Source organism: Hakea prostrata, chromosome 9 (assembly GCF_041222555.1).
Source record: "Hakea prostrata isolate BN-2017 chromosome 9, UWA_Hpros_2, whole genome shotgun sequence".
Lineage (NCBI taxonomy): Eukaryota > Viridiplantae > Streptophyta > Magnoliopsida > Proteales > Proteaceae > Hakea > Hakea prostrata.
Window position 1 is genome coordinate 57629733 of NC_142608.1, and position 15323 is coordinate 57645055.

At 39.2% G+C, this 15323-nt stretch overlaps 1 protein-coding gene across 1 annotated transcript in view; it reads right to left on the bottom strand.

The window, feature by feature from the left end:
• ATMIN7 (HOPM interactor 7) overlaps positions 1-15323 on the bottom strand; it is a 52385-nt gene that overhangs the window by 12573 nt on the left and 24489 nt on the right. The window contains exons 13-26 of the mRNA XM_089167749.1: positions 9697-9819; positions 9564-9617; positions 9391-9479; positions 6233-6329; positions 6021-6119; positions 5760-5936; positions 5440-5550; positions 5185-5369; positions 3616-4242; positions 3061-3478; positions 2429-2668; positions 2185-2308; positions 1827-1975; positions 836-1192 (exon numbers count right to left, since the gene is read on the bottom strand). Of these exons, the coding sequence (XP_089023875.1) occupies positions 836-1192; positions 1827-1975; positions 2185-2308; positions 2429-2668; positions 3061-3478; positions 3616-4242; positions 5185-5369; positions 5440-5550; positions 5760-5936; positions 6021-6119; positions 6233-6329; positions 9391-9479; positions 9564-9617; positions 9697-9819 (2850 nt within the window). The remainder of the gene's footprint in view (positions 1-835; positions 1193-1826; positions 1976-2184; positions 2309-2428; positions 2669-3060; positions 3479-3615; positions 4243-5184; positions 5370-5439; positions 5551-5759; positions 5937-6020; positions 6120-6232; positions 6330-9390; positions 9480-9563; positions 9618-9696; positions 9820-15323) is intronic.

A 15323-nucleotide genomic window follows, 5' to 3' on the forward strand; every position in this document is an offset into this window, starting at 1 on the left:
CCCAAACTACCGAGGAAACTCTGAAGCCCAAAGTGATAAAAGGCTTCTATAGGCTCTTGTGTTTGTTGGCAACAAAATGTGAAGCATGAGCCATACCCAATAGTTCCAAACTTCCATTTTTTTTTGTTCATGACTTGAATGAGCCATTACTTAATCCAGTTGGTCATTGCATTTTGTTAACTTTCAAATAATTCATATATGCTGATGATTCTATCTTGATAGCAATACAGTTTGTACCTCTCAAAACCAATCATTTTTCAGTGTACTTGACTGATAATTTTCCAGTGGTATTTTTTTGGGGGCAAAATATCAATTTCATTGTGTTTATTATGCTTTCAATAGGTAGGAGGCAAGAAATTAGATGAAATGGAGGTCATATAAGGCCTAAAACCTAGGGTCAATATTTCCCCCAAAAAAAGGGGTAAAAAAAAGTAACAAGTTTCGACCAAAATTTCGGTCGAAGCCTAGAGATTTTGGTTTTTTAGCTAGGTCGAAATCAGCCTCGAAACTGAAACCTCAATCCATGATTGGCACCTATATCAGGTTCTCTTTTGTGCCAGCACCAACAAAATATGTTCAACCCAAAATCTCAACCTATAAGGATATAGGTGGCATACTAAGGTATCCAAGTCCAATTTCTTCAAGTCCAATTTTTTCCAATTTAGAGAGAGAGAGAGAGAGGCAACAAAATGCATACAAAAACACAATAAAAGAAGAAATACAAAAGTACAGGTCATGATAGCTGCCTATAACAAATTCAGAAGAAAACTTGTTTTGATCACATTCCATGGGAAAACATGAAGTTCTGAGCACTGACAATAACTAGCATTAGTACCTTGTAGAAAGTGTTGAAAAGATTGCAGAGCAACTGAAGTGAGTGAATACTGGTCTCACGAAGCCACTCATCACCAGAAGACACTGATGTATCCCTTCCAGCATGCCTCACATGATCAAAAATTGGAAACAGTACACGGTGGAATATGCTTTCCCAAAAGGCTGTTGAGAACTTGCGACCTCTCTCATTTAACAAATCAAATAGCACCTCAAGTGCACAGTTTCTGACCTCTGCTCTGAGATCTGAAGTTAGGTCAGACAGACCAGCCAGCATCGGGAACCAGTAATGCTCAGTAACATCGAAAGTTGTATCTGTGATGGCATCGATGGGTTTCAAAGCACCACCAGGTATAAGGCCCTGTCAAATAATGACGGTATAAGAAGTCATTCTAATCGGGATATGTAAATTAGCCCTAAAGCACCATTTATCGAGAATTGAAGACAAATACATTAGGAAAAGGTCATATCTTATTGCAATAGCAGCACACAAGGGTTCCACTATTCATTTAACTCCACTAAATGCCGGAACCTAGAAAATAAAGCAAAAGAGGAAACCAACCAACAGTGGCTCATAGCAACAGTAGACGTTGTACCCAACATCTTAACTCAATCAGTTCTGAAAACTAATTAGACTGGATCATCATCAACTCCAACTCAGTGTGATCCGGATGTTTTCTATTCAGTTATATGTCCTACTTATTTCCATTCAGTTATATGTCCTACTTACACAGTTACTTCCATAGCTTTTGCTGTTTTGTTTTGTGAAGTCAACCAACAGTTAAGAAAAACCATGGCTCATCAGGAAGGGGATGTGAGAGAGGACAAGAAAGAAAAGAAAGATGACAATTAGTAACACCAATCTCCTCATCAGTAAACCCATCCCAAAGACAAGGAAATAAGATCACTGACTATGCAAAATGAGGAAAATTGCATTTCATTGATTTCACAGAAAAATGATTTTGACAACTGAAATAAAAAAGTCCAAACCAAACCTCTGCAAGACGATCTTCACATATACGCAGTAAAGCAATAGCCTTCAAACTTATCCTATGAGAGCTCTTGTTATTGGCAAATCCAATAAGGCAGTTGACACAATCCATGAAGCAGTCCCCAACAACCTGATCAAAATGCTCCAAGATAACTGGAACAACCCCCCCCCCCCCCCCCCCCAAAAAAAAAAAAAAGAGGGAAAAAAAAAGAGAAGAAAAAGAAAACTGTTAGAAAAACTTAGTCCCCACCCATCCACCTTCCTCACATGAAGCCATGAAAGAAGACTAGAAATTAGATCAATTTAGGATATTTACCATTATCTACAAGGAGAAAAGGAACAAGAATCAAAGCATTGCATACCTTGTTCCACATTTTCAAAGGCACTTTCAACAATTGATTCTAATTCATCATCAGCAGCAGCAGTGAAGATCATAAACACACTTCTCCAACCTGATTTAATGCTTCCTACCTTAGATTTTATCATCTGCATTGAGCATTGGTAACAGTCAAGTACAAATTTGCAGAGACAATTACACCAGTGGAGGATTTATCATTTGCCAAACTAAATCAATGATTGAAGCTAAAATAAGAAGTTCCAGCATACCTGAACAATGCAGTCAACAATTAAACCCCGTATTGATTCACTTCGACTGTTCCGCATAAGAACGACAAACGGCTTCAAAATATCATTCTGGAATGTGAAGTTGGCAAGCTCGGCGCGCTCCAAATACTTGATACCAAGTTGTCTTAATGAGTCAATGGCATACATGGCAATTTTCTCATCATGGTGGCTTCCTGCTGTAATAAAGTGATGAGCCAGAACAGACCATATTCTCGCCCAGACCTGAGGGAAATTTGGCGACAAAAGCTTTTTACAAATTGAATGCAACAGTACAAGAATTCAGAACATATCATAAGTATCCTCAAACAGAAGCTAGTGACCGCTTACTCTTCAGACAACAGAATCTCACAAATATATTAAATAAATATATTCAATCTACTGAAACAAATGGAACATTCTTGGGATGGTTGTGGTTCATGAGAATTTATCTAGTCAACAAATCTTATCAGCAGCTATAACAGATTGATTTGAAAGCTGGATAGGCATCACTCTTTGCCATACAGAAAGGGCAATGTCAATTCTAAAGGACATAAGTTTCCATATTCATCCTCACATGCATTAGATCCACAAGCAACATATAAAAATTTAAGTTGACAGAGTAATTGCCAGCTTACCATGCGTATTCGAGCCATATTATAATAACTGATCTCCACAAGCTTTTGCAAACTAAAAATGCGAGCAGGTGTTTGTTTCAGTTCTTCAGCAGATACACCACAAAGAGCTGTAAAAAACTCCACAATTGAATCACTGGGAAGTTTCACACTGTTCACGAATATTTGTTCAGCTGGTTTCCCAGCCAACTCCCGGAGTGATTGAAGAACAGAATCCCGGGAAATCTGATTCGAACCATGCATGACAGTTGCAGCAATTGATGGAGTTGAAGTAATAAATTCAAGCCGAGAAACACATTCCAAGACAGCATTCCATGTGTCTTGAAGGGAGTCTGTCTCTGAGTCACACAGAGTTAGTAGAGTCCTAAGTGCCTCCACATTCTTGCTACGCATTTCCTTTGGAGCATGCAAAAAGGTAAATCTGGACATAATTCAAAACCATGTTCATGAAAAAGATTGTTAAGCACTAAATTTCAATATGTATGATCATTCTTCACCAATACATCTAAAAACCTTATTGGAATCATTAACAGGTAAGGAATTAAATTGAAATCATACCTGACTAAAGAAGTCAGAAAAGCATAGCGCATGGTGTCCATTCCCAGGACACGAGTAATGTGTATGCCAGCTCTAAACCCCTCCATACAGAGAATGACTCTTGGTTTATTGTCTCCCTCCTCCATAGTGACAGAAAATGTAGCAAGCAATGGCCACCCCACAGCTTCTACCATTGGTCTCACAAGTTCAATATGCTGTGCTGTATAGAAAACTCCCCTTTTCACACCTTGATTTTTGAATAGAGACTGTGTTTGCTTGATGATGTCTTCACTTTCTGATTTCGCATCTGTAGCTAATTTTCTCCTGGGGAGGGCCAAATTAAGCACACTAACTAGTGTTCCTCTTTCTTCTGTTTCTGGCCTTTGCCTGCTGTTTTTACCAGTAAAAGTTGCATCATTTTTCATTTTTATTTCCTCTTTAACAATGGAATCATAGATATCCTCAAGAAGCCCAACTGGGGCACCCTCTTCTGCATCACTGCTACTATTCAAGCGTATGAATTCAGACTTCGACATTTTAGGCCACACCATCGGATTATGGGCATCAGTATTCAACAGAATAACAGCATATGCAAGAACATATGCAGTATCTGCATTCTTGAAGAGTCCTGGATTACCAGCACAGTATCTGCAAGTGATCCAACAGATTAATGGGTAACCTCTTGTCTTAGTGTTATATACATGGAAAAAGTGCCAAAAAGAGCATCCTAGGCATGCATCAACAAAACTGGTTCTACTAAGAAGATAATTTGTGCATCATTATTGCAACCACCAGGAAGAATGTCATAGTAGTATAATGATTAGTATTCACCAGCAGTTTAAGCATAGAAGCCCATCAGATAAAAATTTCCAGAATACATAAAACTATTCTAATTCTCCTAATAATGGACACAAAACATTAATTATAAATACTGCATTAGTCATAGATTCTAATAATAGGAGCTTGCAGAATTGTGTTTGTTAAAAATACTAAAAGATTCCAGAGGGAGGGGGAAAACAAGATAAGATAACTAAATTTGCAGACTAAAAGTTAATAACGATAGATATCTCCACAGAGCATGGTCAGATGTTGAAGCAGTGAAAACAAACATAGTACTTGAAATGGCAATGTTGAGAAGGATGAGTGGTAAAACCAGAAAAGCAAAAATATGGAATGAATAAGCTAGAGTAATATAGTAGTACCTACAACACACGATAAGTTAGAAGAAAGCTGTTTGAGATGGTATAAACATGTAAATCAAAGAGAATTGAATACACAGGTCAGGGATGGTTAAATGATTCAGACCAGAGAAGCTAAAGCAGTCAGGGTGGACCTAAAATGAATCTAGGAGAATTGGTGAGTACATGCATTATTTCGACTTCAGACCAAAAACAAATACGTACTTGAATAGAATTGATTGGCAAAATTGGATATGTGCAGTCAACCCTATGTAGTTAGGAATTCACTGATGAGTAGATATCTTTATAAAACCAGGAACATATTCACCAATGATATTCACTATATGTGATATATATCCATTTTTGTGGTGAACATTAATTACATGAAGCATCTGTATGCATTTACTCGTACCGTTCAGCAAACTTTTCCATGATTCGATCTATCTTCTGTGCTTCCCCAGGAAGGCGAAATCCTCTGAGAAATTCACGTATTGCAGTATCAAACTTCATTCCCGAAAAATCCATTGAGTCAACATAAGCATGCATAACAGCAAGGGGAAACTCTTCATGTTGGCCCAAATAATCACCTATCATGGCCTACAAAATCAGAAGAATTTTAGCTGTCTTCAAAATCTGAATGAAAGAAAAACTTATTATGGAAACTTACCTTGTCCAAACTGGGAGTATTCCTAAGAAATTGAGCAACAGAAGTAGGTGTTTTCTCCACCAACATATTGGATATCAAGTACTCTAATCCCTTTGCTGGTTGTCTGTTGAACTGTCAGAGACATGAAATCATACTAAATTCTGAGAATACTGCCTAATAACCATGAAAGTTTAAATTTTCTTTTTCTTAAAAAAAAAAAAGGTTGACTGAAACTTTCTGAAACCATGAAATAAGAAAGTAAACACATTTCTGAAACTTATTCTGCTCAGTTAACATCTTTCTAGCATGCATAGTCAGGAAGCCAGCAACTAAGCAATAACCTCAGAGATGGCAGCTTCCATGGTTGACTTATGGGCCTTAGCCTTCTCAAAACTAGGCTCAACAGATTCTCTAACCAAGACATCTTCTTCAGGCGATTGACTGCTCTTATTCTGCTTTTCAGATTCTCTACGGGACCATTCCCAATCAGCAAGCGACTTTAGGACGCCAACAAGGCACTGCAAAATTAATAAAATGGAAAGTGAAAGTAAGTTGCATATTAAACACATTGTTAGGTTACTGTACACATGAAGGTAAATTACCTGAAGAGATGAACCTTTGATAGAAGCGGTCTGGGTTACAACAGCAGAGTTTGGATCAGCATTTAGGGTCCCTTGAGCTATTCTTGATAGAGCTGTAACCTTAGCAAATAGGTGAGTGGAAAATGTGCATGCATTAGCAACATAATGAAAAGCTTCACAAGGAGAATTAATCACAGTTCTACAATTCCGCTGAAAAGTCTGTTAGCCCATACCATGCGTTCAAATAAGTTTGGTGCCTCGAGGTCACAGTCATAGTTAACGTATATGTCAACAAGCATTTGAGGATCCTTGCAAATTTTCTCAAGCATCCTGCAAAAAGAAGTAGATCAGAGTTGAAAAATCAGAAGCACAATTGGCAGGCATAAACTACGCTGCCATCCAGAATTAATGTTCCATCAGAATGGGAGAGCCCCTCCATAGTGAAAGCAATGCAGCGTAAGAAACTACAGAGATATTCTAAATCACTTAGTCATTAATTAGGGGGAGGGGTAGAGGTCATGATGAGCAGAAATATGTCCAAGAGAGGTTCTGCACAAGGTTCCAGATGTCAATTGTAGTAATCACCCACTCTTATTGGCAATCTTCAAATCAAGACCTAAGCATTCCATTGCCAAAACTCAAACAGGGTTTTACCTTAGAAAACCCCTAATCCCATGTTCCCTCCCTTGTTACGTGCAGGGATATACGATGTAGAGGGAACCAGAGAACAACTAAAAGGAGAGAAGAAGGGGAGAAAAGAAAAAGAAATGTGAGACCGACAATTCTTCTTTTTGCAAGCTACACTAAATAGAAGGCTAATAGAAAATGAAGGAAACCTCCTGCTCTTCCCGCTTGGCTAATAGAACCTTCTTCAAAAAGGTATGAGGGCTCTATCGAGCGCCTGCCTACTGGTCCGCTTGGACATCTTGTTCCTGCAAGGGTCTTACCACCTTCTTGATTGACAAACAGCTACTGTTATATAGTGATGGTGATGTAGGAGTAGTAACAGCGAGACCTGAGGAAGGCCCTGGAGGTTGCCCAGCAGGCCAGCACCCAGTGGCCCTGCCAGCAGCCCAGGAAATTTTGGCCAGCAAAGGAGCATTTTGCATACCCCAAGTCCAACCCAATTTGACCTAAGTGGAACCAGAATTTTACTAGGATTCTAGTCTTCTTCTTTATTTTTTTTTTTTATTTATTTTTTTCTTTTCATTTGAGTCAGTTGCCAAAATTTTACTAGAAGTCCAGTTCTACTCTTCATGTAATTTGATCATTGTAGTTGAGATAAGTAACCTACTTAAAGAGTGACTCTTGAGGTGGCAGCAGGTGAGGTTAGGGTTGAAAGGGAAGGCAGAAGGAATGTAGGAGAAGCTAATCCTAAAAGGGTTTGAAGTTCGGTTAAGGGGTGTAGGAGTTTTATTAAACTAGCATTTAAGGTTTCTAGAGGTCAAAGACACAGTGCAGGAATTTCTAAAACCTAATGGAGTAAGGCTTGATGTTGAAACTAAGTGTAGGGATAGGATATAGGAAGAGTGTGAGGGTCTAGGAGTTTAGAGGGGAGGGGAGGGAAGGGAAGATTGGAGTGCTAGGAGTTCAGAGGGGAGGGGGTCTGCTGCTGAGGGGCTGCTGCTGCAGCAGAGAAGAAGAATGGATGCAGGAGCTCATGGTTGGTAGCGAAGGAGTGGGAATGGTTGGGAAGGGGCTGGGTTGGGTTGTACTTGGGGATAGAAGGGAGCTGCTGGGTTAAAGAAACATTGCTGGAAATGGAAGAAATTGCAGAAATTCACACTTTAATGGCTGCTGTAGACTTCCCTGAGGAAACCCACGACCTCTCTTCCCCCAAACTCTCAATCACAATTTTATTAATCAATTCAACTTACTGGTAACAGAGAATGAAGGCTTATTTATAGCCTCTAAAAGGAAACACACTAGAACTCAACTTAGGAAACCAACTTGGTTTCAAACCAGCAATCCAATTCTAGTTAAGATTCTGACTTGACTAATGACTCTGACTCTAATAAGAATCCCATTATATCTCACTCTAGAAGGATATTTGCCATCTCAGAGTAGATATAGAATCCCGAAAAGTAGACTGAAACTAGGGCACTCCTTCACAACTTAAGAATTAAAAACTAACAAGGACTCTTCAATAACTTGGAAAATAATGATTCAACTGCAAAAATAAAAATAGCTCTAGGGTCCTACTAACATGCTGGACCTATTAATACCCTAACTTGAACAGGAGTATGCCATGCTAATGTGCCTTGGATGATCCACATCTGCAGACCAGGCGCTGATGAGCACAATGAACTATCCATGTGGCTAAGAGCCCTCATAGCCCAGGCACAATGACGGCTGACATAATTATCAAGGGCACACTCTACCACTGAGCTGATAGCCCATTGTACAGGCCTCCCACAGGGGGCCCTCCCGGGTTGAAACCAATCATTCAAATAAACTGGGGTACACTAATGAGTTTGGGTATTAACGAACTCTATAGAAAAGTCATTTATCATAATAATATTCTTACCAATTTATTGAACCCCACAATTTTTTCCATAAACGACTAAAATGTCACCGGTGGGATCAAGGGCCATAGGGTTTGGGGGAGTAACCCTAGGCCCTATGTTGCCCCTCGAAACAATTTACACCAATTAATGCCCCTGAAATGTCCAAAATGCCCTCCATGAGGCTTGACCTTCCTGCAGGGCTGCAAGGTTTTAGCAACAGACCTATAATTTCTTTCAGCTCTTGTGACTTCTCTTTTTTTCTTTTTTTTTTTTTTTTATTTTTTAATTTTTTAATTTATTATTTTTTTTTTTTGTGTGTGGAGGTGGGGATGGGGTGGTTTCCTTTAACTTCACATCATGGGGCATTACCATAATTCAAAACTTAGGTGTCCAATGGCAGATGGATAAAAAATGTCAAATTAAGAGGGGCTATGTTACTGGTTCAGCCATCCAGCTGAAGGAATCTTGGAACAGCAAAGTAACAAATTGAGGACTGAACCAGTCCCTATCTCCTGGCAGCAGACTCTTCTAAAGTTGAACCCCAAAAAGCCTAATTTTGGATACAACTTCTTTCTTCCACAAAGGGTACAAGTCAGAACAAGAGAACGTCATTAACATACCCAGCAACTGCAGCTAACTTTGTCTAGAAGATCTATTTATTCCAAAACATAGGGCACTTTATATATTTGAATATCAAGGATAATCTCCCAAAATCCCTAAAATTACAGAACCCCATGCAACAACAATATTATGAAAAGACCAGACCTAGCAGGTATAAACCAACATCATAGAGTACCCACACTGAAATTCTCATAAGCAATATATCCAAATCATCACTGTTCAGGCAAAGAGTCATCTAAAATCAATCAGAAAGTAGGTTATACCGGAGAACACTTGCTCTTTGGTTGAGGGGACAATCTGAGCCATCCAATGAACGAAGAACTATCAAGGGGAAAAATATACCAATTTCACCCTGAAAACAATTGTAAAAACTAAAACATCAAAAAACCAACAGACAGATCTTGTTTAAAATGATGGAGGTTTGTGGTAAACATACTTTAAGGCTTTCCCTAAATCGCAGCAAAAGCACTGTAAAGATTCCAGTTGCATACTGCAGACAAGAATATGCATAACATAAAAAAGAGTCCTGAAAAGTTGATTATAAATAAAATTTGAAGCTGACAAATAACCTGAAATATGACAGGGGACTGAGAAACTGACGCCCGCAACAGAGCGTATGAAAGATATGCTTTGACTGAGTCAATAAAATGGAAGTTCTTGGTAAATGAATTGCTAACCCCTTCCAATAAACCCTGCAGCAAAATCATGGCGTTAACCATCTGTAGTGTATTCATCAACCAAAGAAAAATAGCACAAGAACAAAACGAGGAAGAACAAGCCCTCTTGACCTTCATCTCCCATACCTTCACAGTTGATAAGAAGTCTGACATAGAATGTCTACAGTATTTCTTTGATACTAAGATGGTATAATAATTCAATTGATTGGGAATATGTATAGCATGGAAATGCATGCAAAAGATACATAGTCACTAAAATGCTGAAAGAATATCTGAATCTCCTACTTGAACTGGAAGGATGTAACACTAGTGCAGGAGAAATTCATGTTTTATTCTGTGCAATGGAATTAAATATAATTAGAGTTACATCAGATCTAGTATGCAGGAGAAAGTAGCCTTTTTTGGTTAAGAATTGGCACAATTATGTAATTTTTCTTATTTTAAATGTTAATAGAGACATGAGGATCTGTAAATGTTCAAACTTGTTCACATTCTTCGTTCAACAATTGTGCCTGGAGATTTTCACATACATTTGGAGTATTCACATGGTTAACAATTGCAACTAGGTATTCACAGTTTCTTATGCATACTTGAAAGTTTCTCATTTGGGGCTAGATCACACAATACGTTAGATTAGAGTTCTCAAATTAGTAGCATGATAGAAGCTCTCTCTGAAGCTAAACACAGGTCTCTGAGACAAGCTAAACATAAATTAACTACGCAGAGGAACATAACGAATGGACAAAAGCTGCTTTGGTTTGAGAACTGAGTTTCGACACTGTAAGCTCTTTTCCTACCCCTCCCTTCTGCTCCCACCACTTCCTTACTATTCTTCTCAGGTACTGTTCATACTCACCAATAAGCCCTCTTCGATATTACATTCCAAGACAACTTGATATCTCACGCCAACCAAGGTTCCCACTATGAAGAACACACAGCAGCAGTAAATGCTCATGCAAACAAAGTCTATTCTTTACCTCTCACCATGGGTTTAATAAGTAGAGCTAATCAACCTTACAAATTTAAGTCATATAGTCATACTCAGACTTGGAATAGACTAATAATCAAGTTGGAAAATAAGTCCTAATAATTAATTAAGTATAAAAGGACCTATCTGCCCCTAATTTAAATTGACCCAACAAATTCCAATTGAGTCATGACATTTTAGTACCCACGGGACCTCTTAAACAAACATTAAACTAATTAAATAACTTATTTCCATACGTAAGTTGTGTAACCACATTCTAGGCCCATTAGTAAGTAAAACCCTGAAATGGTTCCAACCATCATATGAGCCAACCCTAGGCCTAATAGAAATTAAGCACAGATGGCAACTGGTTCCGCATCATTCTCTTCTATCAAGAATGATTAACAAAAAAGGTATTCCCAATTGGCATTGATATTAAACAAAGGTAGCTTGCTTCCCTACCATGAATGATTTGTTGACTCTCTGAAGTATACACAATGGACCTTTGATCAAACACTACTGGTAGCTCATAAACACTGCTTTACTTTTGAGTTAGAGCAGCTACTCATAGGTAGCACCCTTTTCTGTACATAGTTTGGACTTTCTGTTGCATCAGCCATTATAAACTCAGAATTGGGAAAACATGTTACTGGTTTTCAATGAAGATGGTCATCCATCAAGTTTGCTGAACAAAACTTAGATAAATTCTCTTTTACAAAAAAGCTAGGGAAGCTCCATCAGAGTTGTTACATATTTTTAGCCTTTAAATGCCCCTATAGGGAGAAGTGATATAATCCAAATCGAAGTAACTAGAAGAGATAGGAGCAAACCTAAGCTAATCTTTTGAAGTGGTGAAAAAGGATATGCATGACATAGGCTTTGTATCTAGTATGGCCTCAAATAAAGCTGATTAAAAGACTAGGATCCTTGTAGCCGACCCCATTTAGTTGGGATAGGGCCTGTTTTTGTTGTTGTTGTCATTGTTGTCAGGGGCTAGACAAAAGAAATAAATCATTTACTCTATGCTTACCGACTTACCATTCACATGAACAGTACCTTTGAGGTTCCTACAGCTATGACTCCAAACAGGACTAAAATGGAAAAATTAATAGGCTAAAATTAAAATTTTAAATAATCTAACCAATGCCCACAATTTTTTCTGCTGCAAGAGGGGTTCCATACACCTGATGGTGCTGGTTTCCCTACCCCGGGGTTCTTTTTAGGCGGCCAAACTACATCAACTCTCCAGACTTGACAGAACTTGAATTATTCCAGACCCAAGATATCATTGAAGTTCTCTAGCTGATGAGATGGCACATATTCTTTGGTAAACAACCAAAACCGTAGTTTCACAAGTAGAGTAATTCTCAACCGGATGATGAGAGGACTGTCGTTGTTGCAGCTTATTCTTGAATGCATGAACAACATGAACAATGCACATCCTCCTTGCTTTTCCTTGATGGTGTTGGAAGACAAAAACGACTGGAGAAGATTTGGATGATTTGGTTGAATTGAGTATACCTGGTTGATTTATTTTCGTTTTCTGTTTTTTCCTTATTGAGCGTAGATTTGATAGGATCTTTTAGGATCTTATATTTTTCCTGTAAGACACCCACACTGGGAAGATTTGATTTGTTCTGCATTTGGTAAAATATGAGTATAAATAAAGCTCATGTTGTGTCCTTCAGACCATAGTTGTCAAGGCGTCCTGGCGGTTTGAGAGAGGGTGTGGCGAGAGGTGCCTCAGAGACAATGCATAAGGCGTCCACCTTAGTGTCTGAGGTGTCTTGGACGCATTTTACTGCTAGGCGACCGCCTAATGGCTTTTAAAAATTCACAATTTTATTGATTCCAAATCAAAGGCCAAAATTGAATTGGAAACTAGATTCCAATTGGAACTCATCTAATGGCTGAATGGTTACATAAATGATACTTGAGAAACATGGGATCAGTTTGTAACATTAATTCAATAAAAAATAAAAATAAAAAACACACAAAAGGGAAAATCGAACGAAACCCAACCCAAATCCCTAACTCTCATTTCCCTCTCGATTCTTCGCCCTCTGCAACTCCTCTCCCTAAGCGTTAGCGACACCACCGGCAACATCGACAACGCCACCGGAGACATCGACGACGCCACCGGCAACATCGACGACACCCTTTGTGACACCGGTGACGAAATATAGTTGTCTAATTTCTCCCGATTCTTCCTCTCTGCTACTATCGCCCTTTGCTACTCTTCTCCCTGAGTGTCGGCGACACCACCGGCGACATCGACGACACCACCAGTGACATCGATGACGCCCTTTGTGACACCGACAATGGACTTTGGAGTCTTCTTCCTCTCTGCTACTCTTGCCCTCTTCTACTCCTCTCCTTGAGCATCGACGACGCCACCAGTGATAGCCTGCGACACCGGTGACAGTCAGAGACATCACCGGTGACAGCCAGCGACGTCGGTGACAGCCCGAAACATCTTAGGCCACACCAATAGGGTACTGTACCCTGTTTTTCAGTCCAAAATTTAATTAATTGCTCGACTTTTGCAATTTTCATGCTATCTCTCTTACTTCTGCTTCTTTTTTTTTTTTCCTTCCCCTCATAGTCCACCGTAGTTGCAGCGACCAAGTTGCAGCGGCGTCGGTCACCATCTCAGGCAACGGTACGTCGCTCGGATTTGTTTTTTTTTTTCTTTTTCCTGCGATTGTTACAACTTGCTTTTTTTTTTCCTTTTTTTCTGGTTTGGTTGTTGCATTCTTGATATACTCATATACTGCTTGGTGTATGATTGTATTATCACTGTGTGTTGCCCTTTTTTTTTCTTTTTCTTTTTCTTGTGATTTGTTCCCAAGAATGAATTTTGAGTGTGAAATTGTGAATCTGTGACTGTAAACCTCGTTAGATCTTCAAACCCTTTTGGTAATATGTCTTGGTTAGTTGGTTTCTATGGTTCAAACATGTGTATGTCTTCAAGGATATGCTTAGGTGTTAGTGTTGTAGGTGGTGCTAGTGTTGGTGACATTTAATGAAGGTATGTTGTCTAGTGTTTATTTGTTTTGCTCATGCATCTATGTGTTTACTATTTAGTTACATTTTATCGTATCTTGATTCTTGTTAATAATAGTATGATACTTGAAATTTATTTAGGACCTACTATGTGTGGTTTGTAGTATGTTGGATGACTTGAAGTAGGCTAAATGGCTAATATTAGTTTTTTTTTATTATATATAAGATATGTTTATAATGAATTAGTGTATGAGATGTACACTAAAACGCCTCGACCGCCTCAAAAGCACCTCGGAGGGCGCCTCGTCAACTCATTGCCTCAACTAGCTAAAACCGCCTCGCATCGCCTCGTTGCCGTGACAACTATGCTTCAGACAGAAGTCAGAAGTTAGGTTTTATTCAGTTCTTCCAACATCATATCAAAGCCACCTCTAATCCATCATTGAGCACCACCACCTTTGCCAATTCTCTCTCTCAACACCTCATTCCATTGCAGGACTCCTCAACTCATCACCACCATCACAACACCTATCGCAGCTCCCAACCACCCTTCTGCCAGGATCTGAGCATTTCAGATCCTAGCACCTCCAACTCCTATGGTGGCCTAGAACCATCCTCTCCACTTCCGGCAAGTTCTAGGCCCTCCTCCATCTCCATCTTCCCCAATCGCAACATTGCCACCACCATTCCCTAAAACCTGAACTCCTTCTAACCCTTTCGCCAACCTCTGCAACCTGCAAAACCATTGCAGGTGACCTACGACTGCTTTAAAACCCTAAAGAACATACCTGCGATAGACCAAGAAGCGATTCTCACCTACAATCTTCCTTAGCCTATTGATAAGGATTTTATTTGAATGATATTTGGCAGAAATATGTGCATGTCCTTGGCTATGGCATAAATAGTCTGTCCTAGTTTCCCACTAAATCATGCTCTAGTGGACTCAGATTATACAAAAAAAAAAGTCTGATCATGCCATTGTGACTGAAGACCCAAAATATTTTGTATACCAACTTTAAGACTCAAACTAGGTCAAAACCCACCGGGATGGCCAAACCAGTTCCCATTCCAAAAAATTGCCAAAACTCAACAGATCACATTCCAGCTAATTGTGGGACTACTAAGACGGTCTTCAAGACCGAGTTCTCAAACCAAGGTCTGAGGGTGACAATGTATGCAGCCTTCACCCCTACTTCACAGGAATCGCTGTTTCTCAATTCAAACAAGCAAACCACCAGGTCATAATAGAGCAACCTTACCACTGAACAAGATGTGCCCTTAACATATTGTTGGCATTCTAACATACTGTTGGCTCTCTTCAACGTAGGATAAATACCTCAGTAACTCCCCAATATAAGATGTATAAATTTTAATTCTTCAATCTCCTAAATGTCTTGTATTAAAAGAGAAAGCAATAACGGAACACCTGCTAGGGATCAGAGCCAAAGCCATCACAAATTTAGAGGTGTAAGCACTTAAGATAGAAGGAAGTACTAGTAACAAGACACCGGACAATGACTAACACTGCACCCATGACATGTTCTTG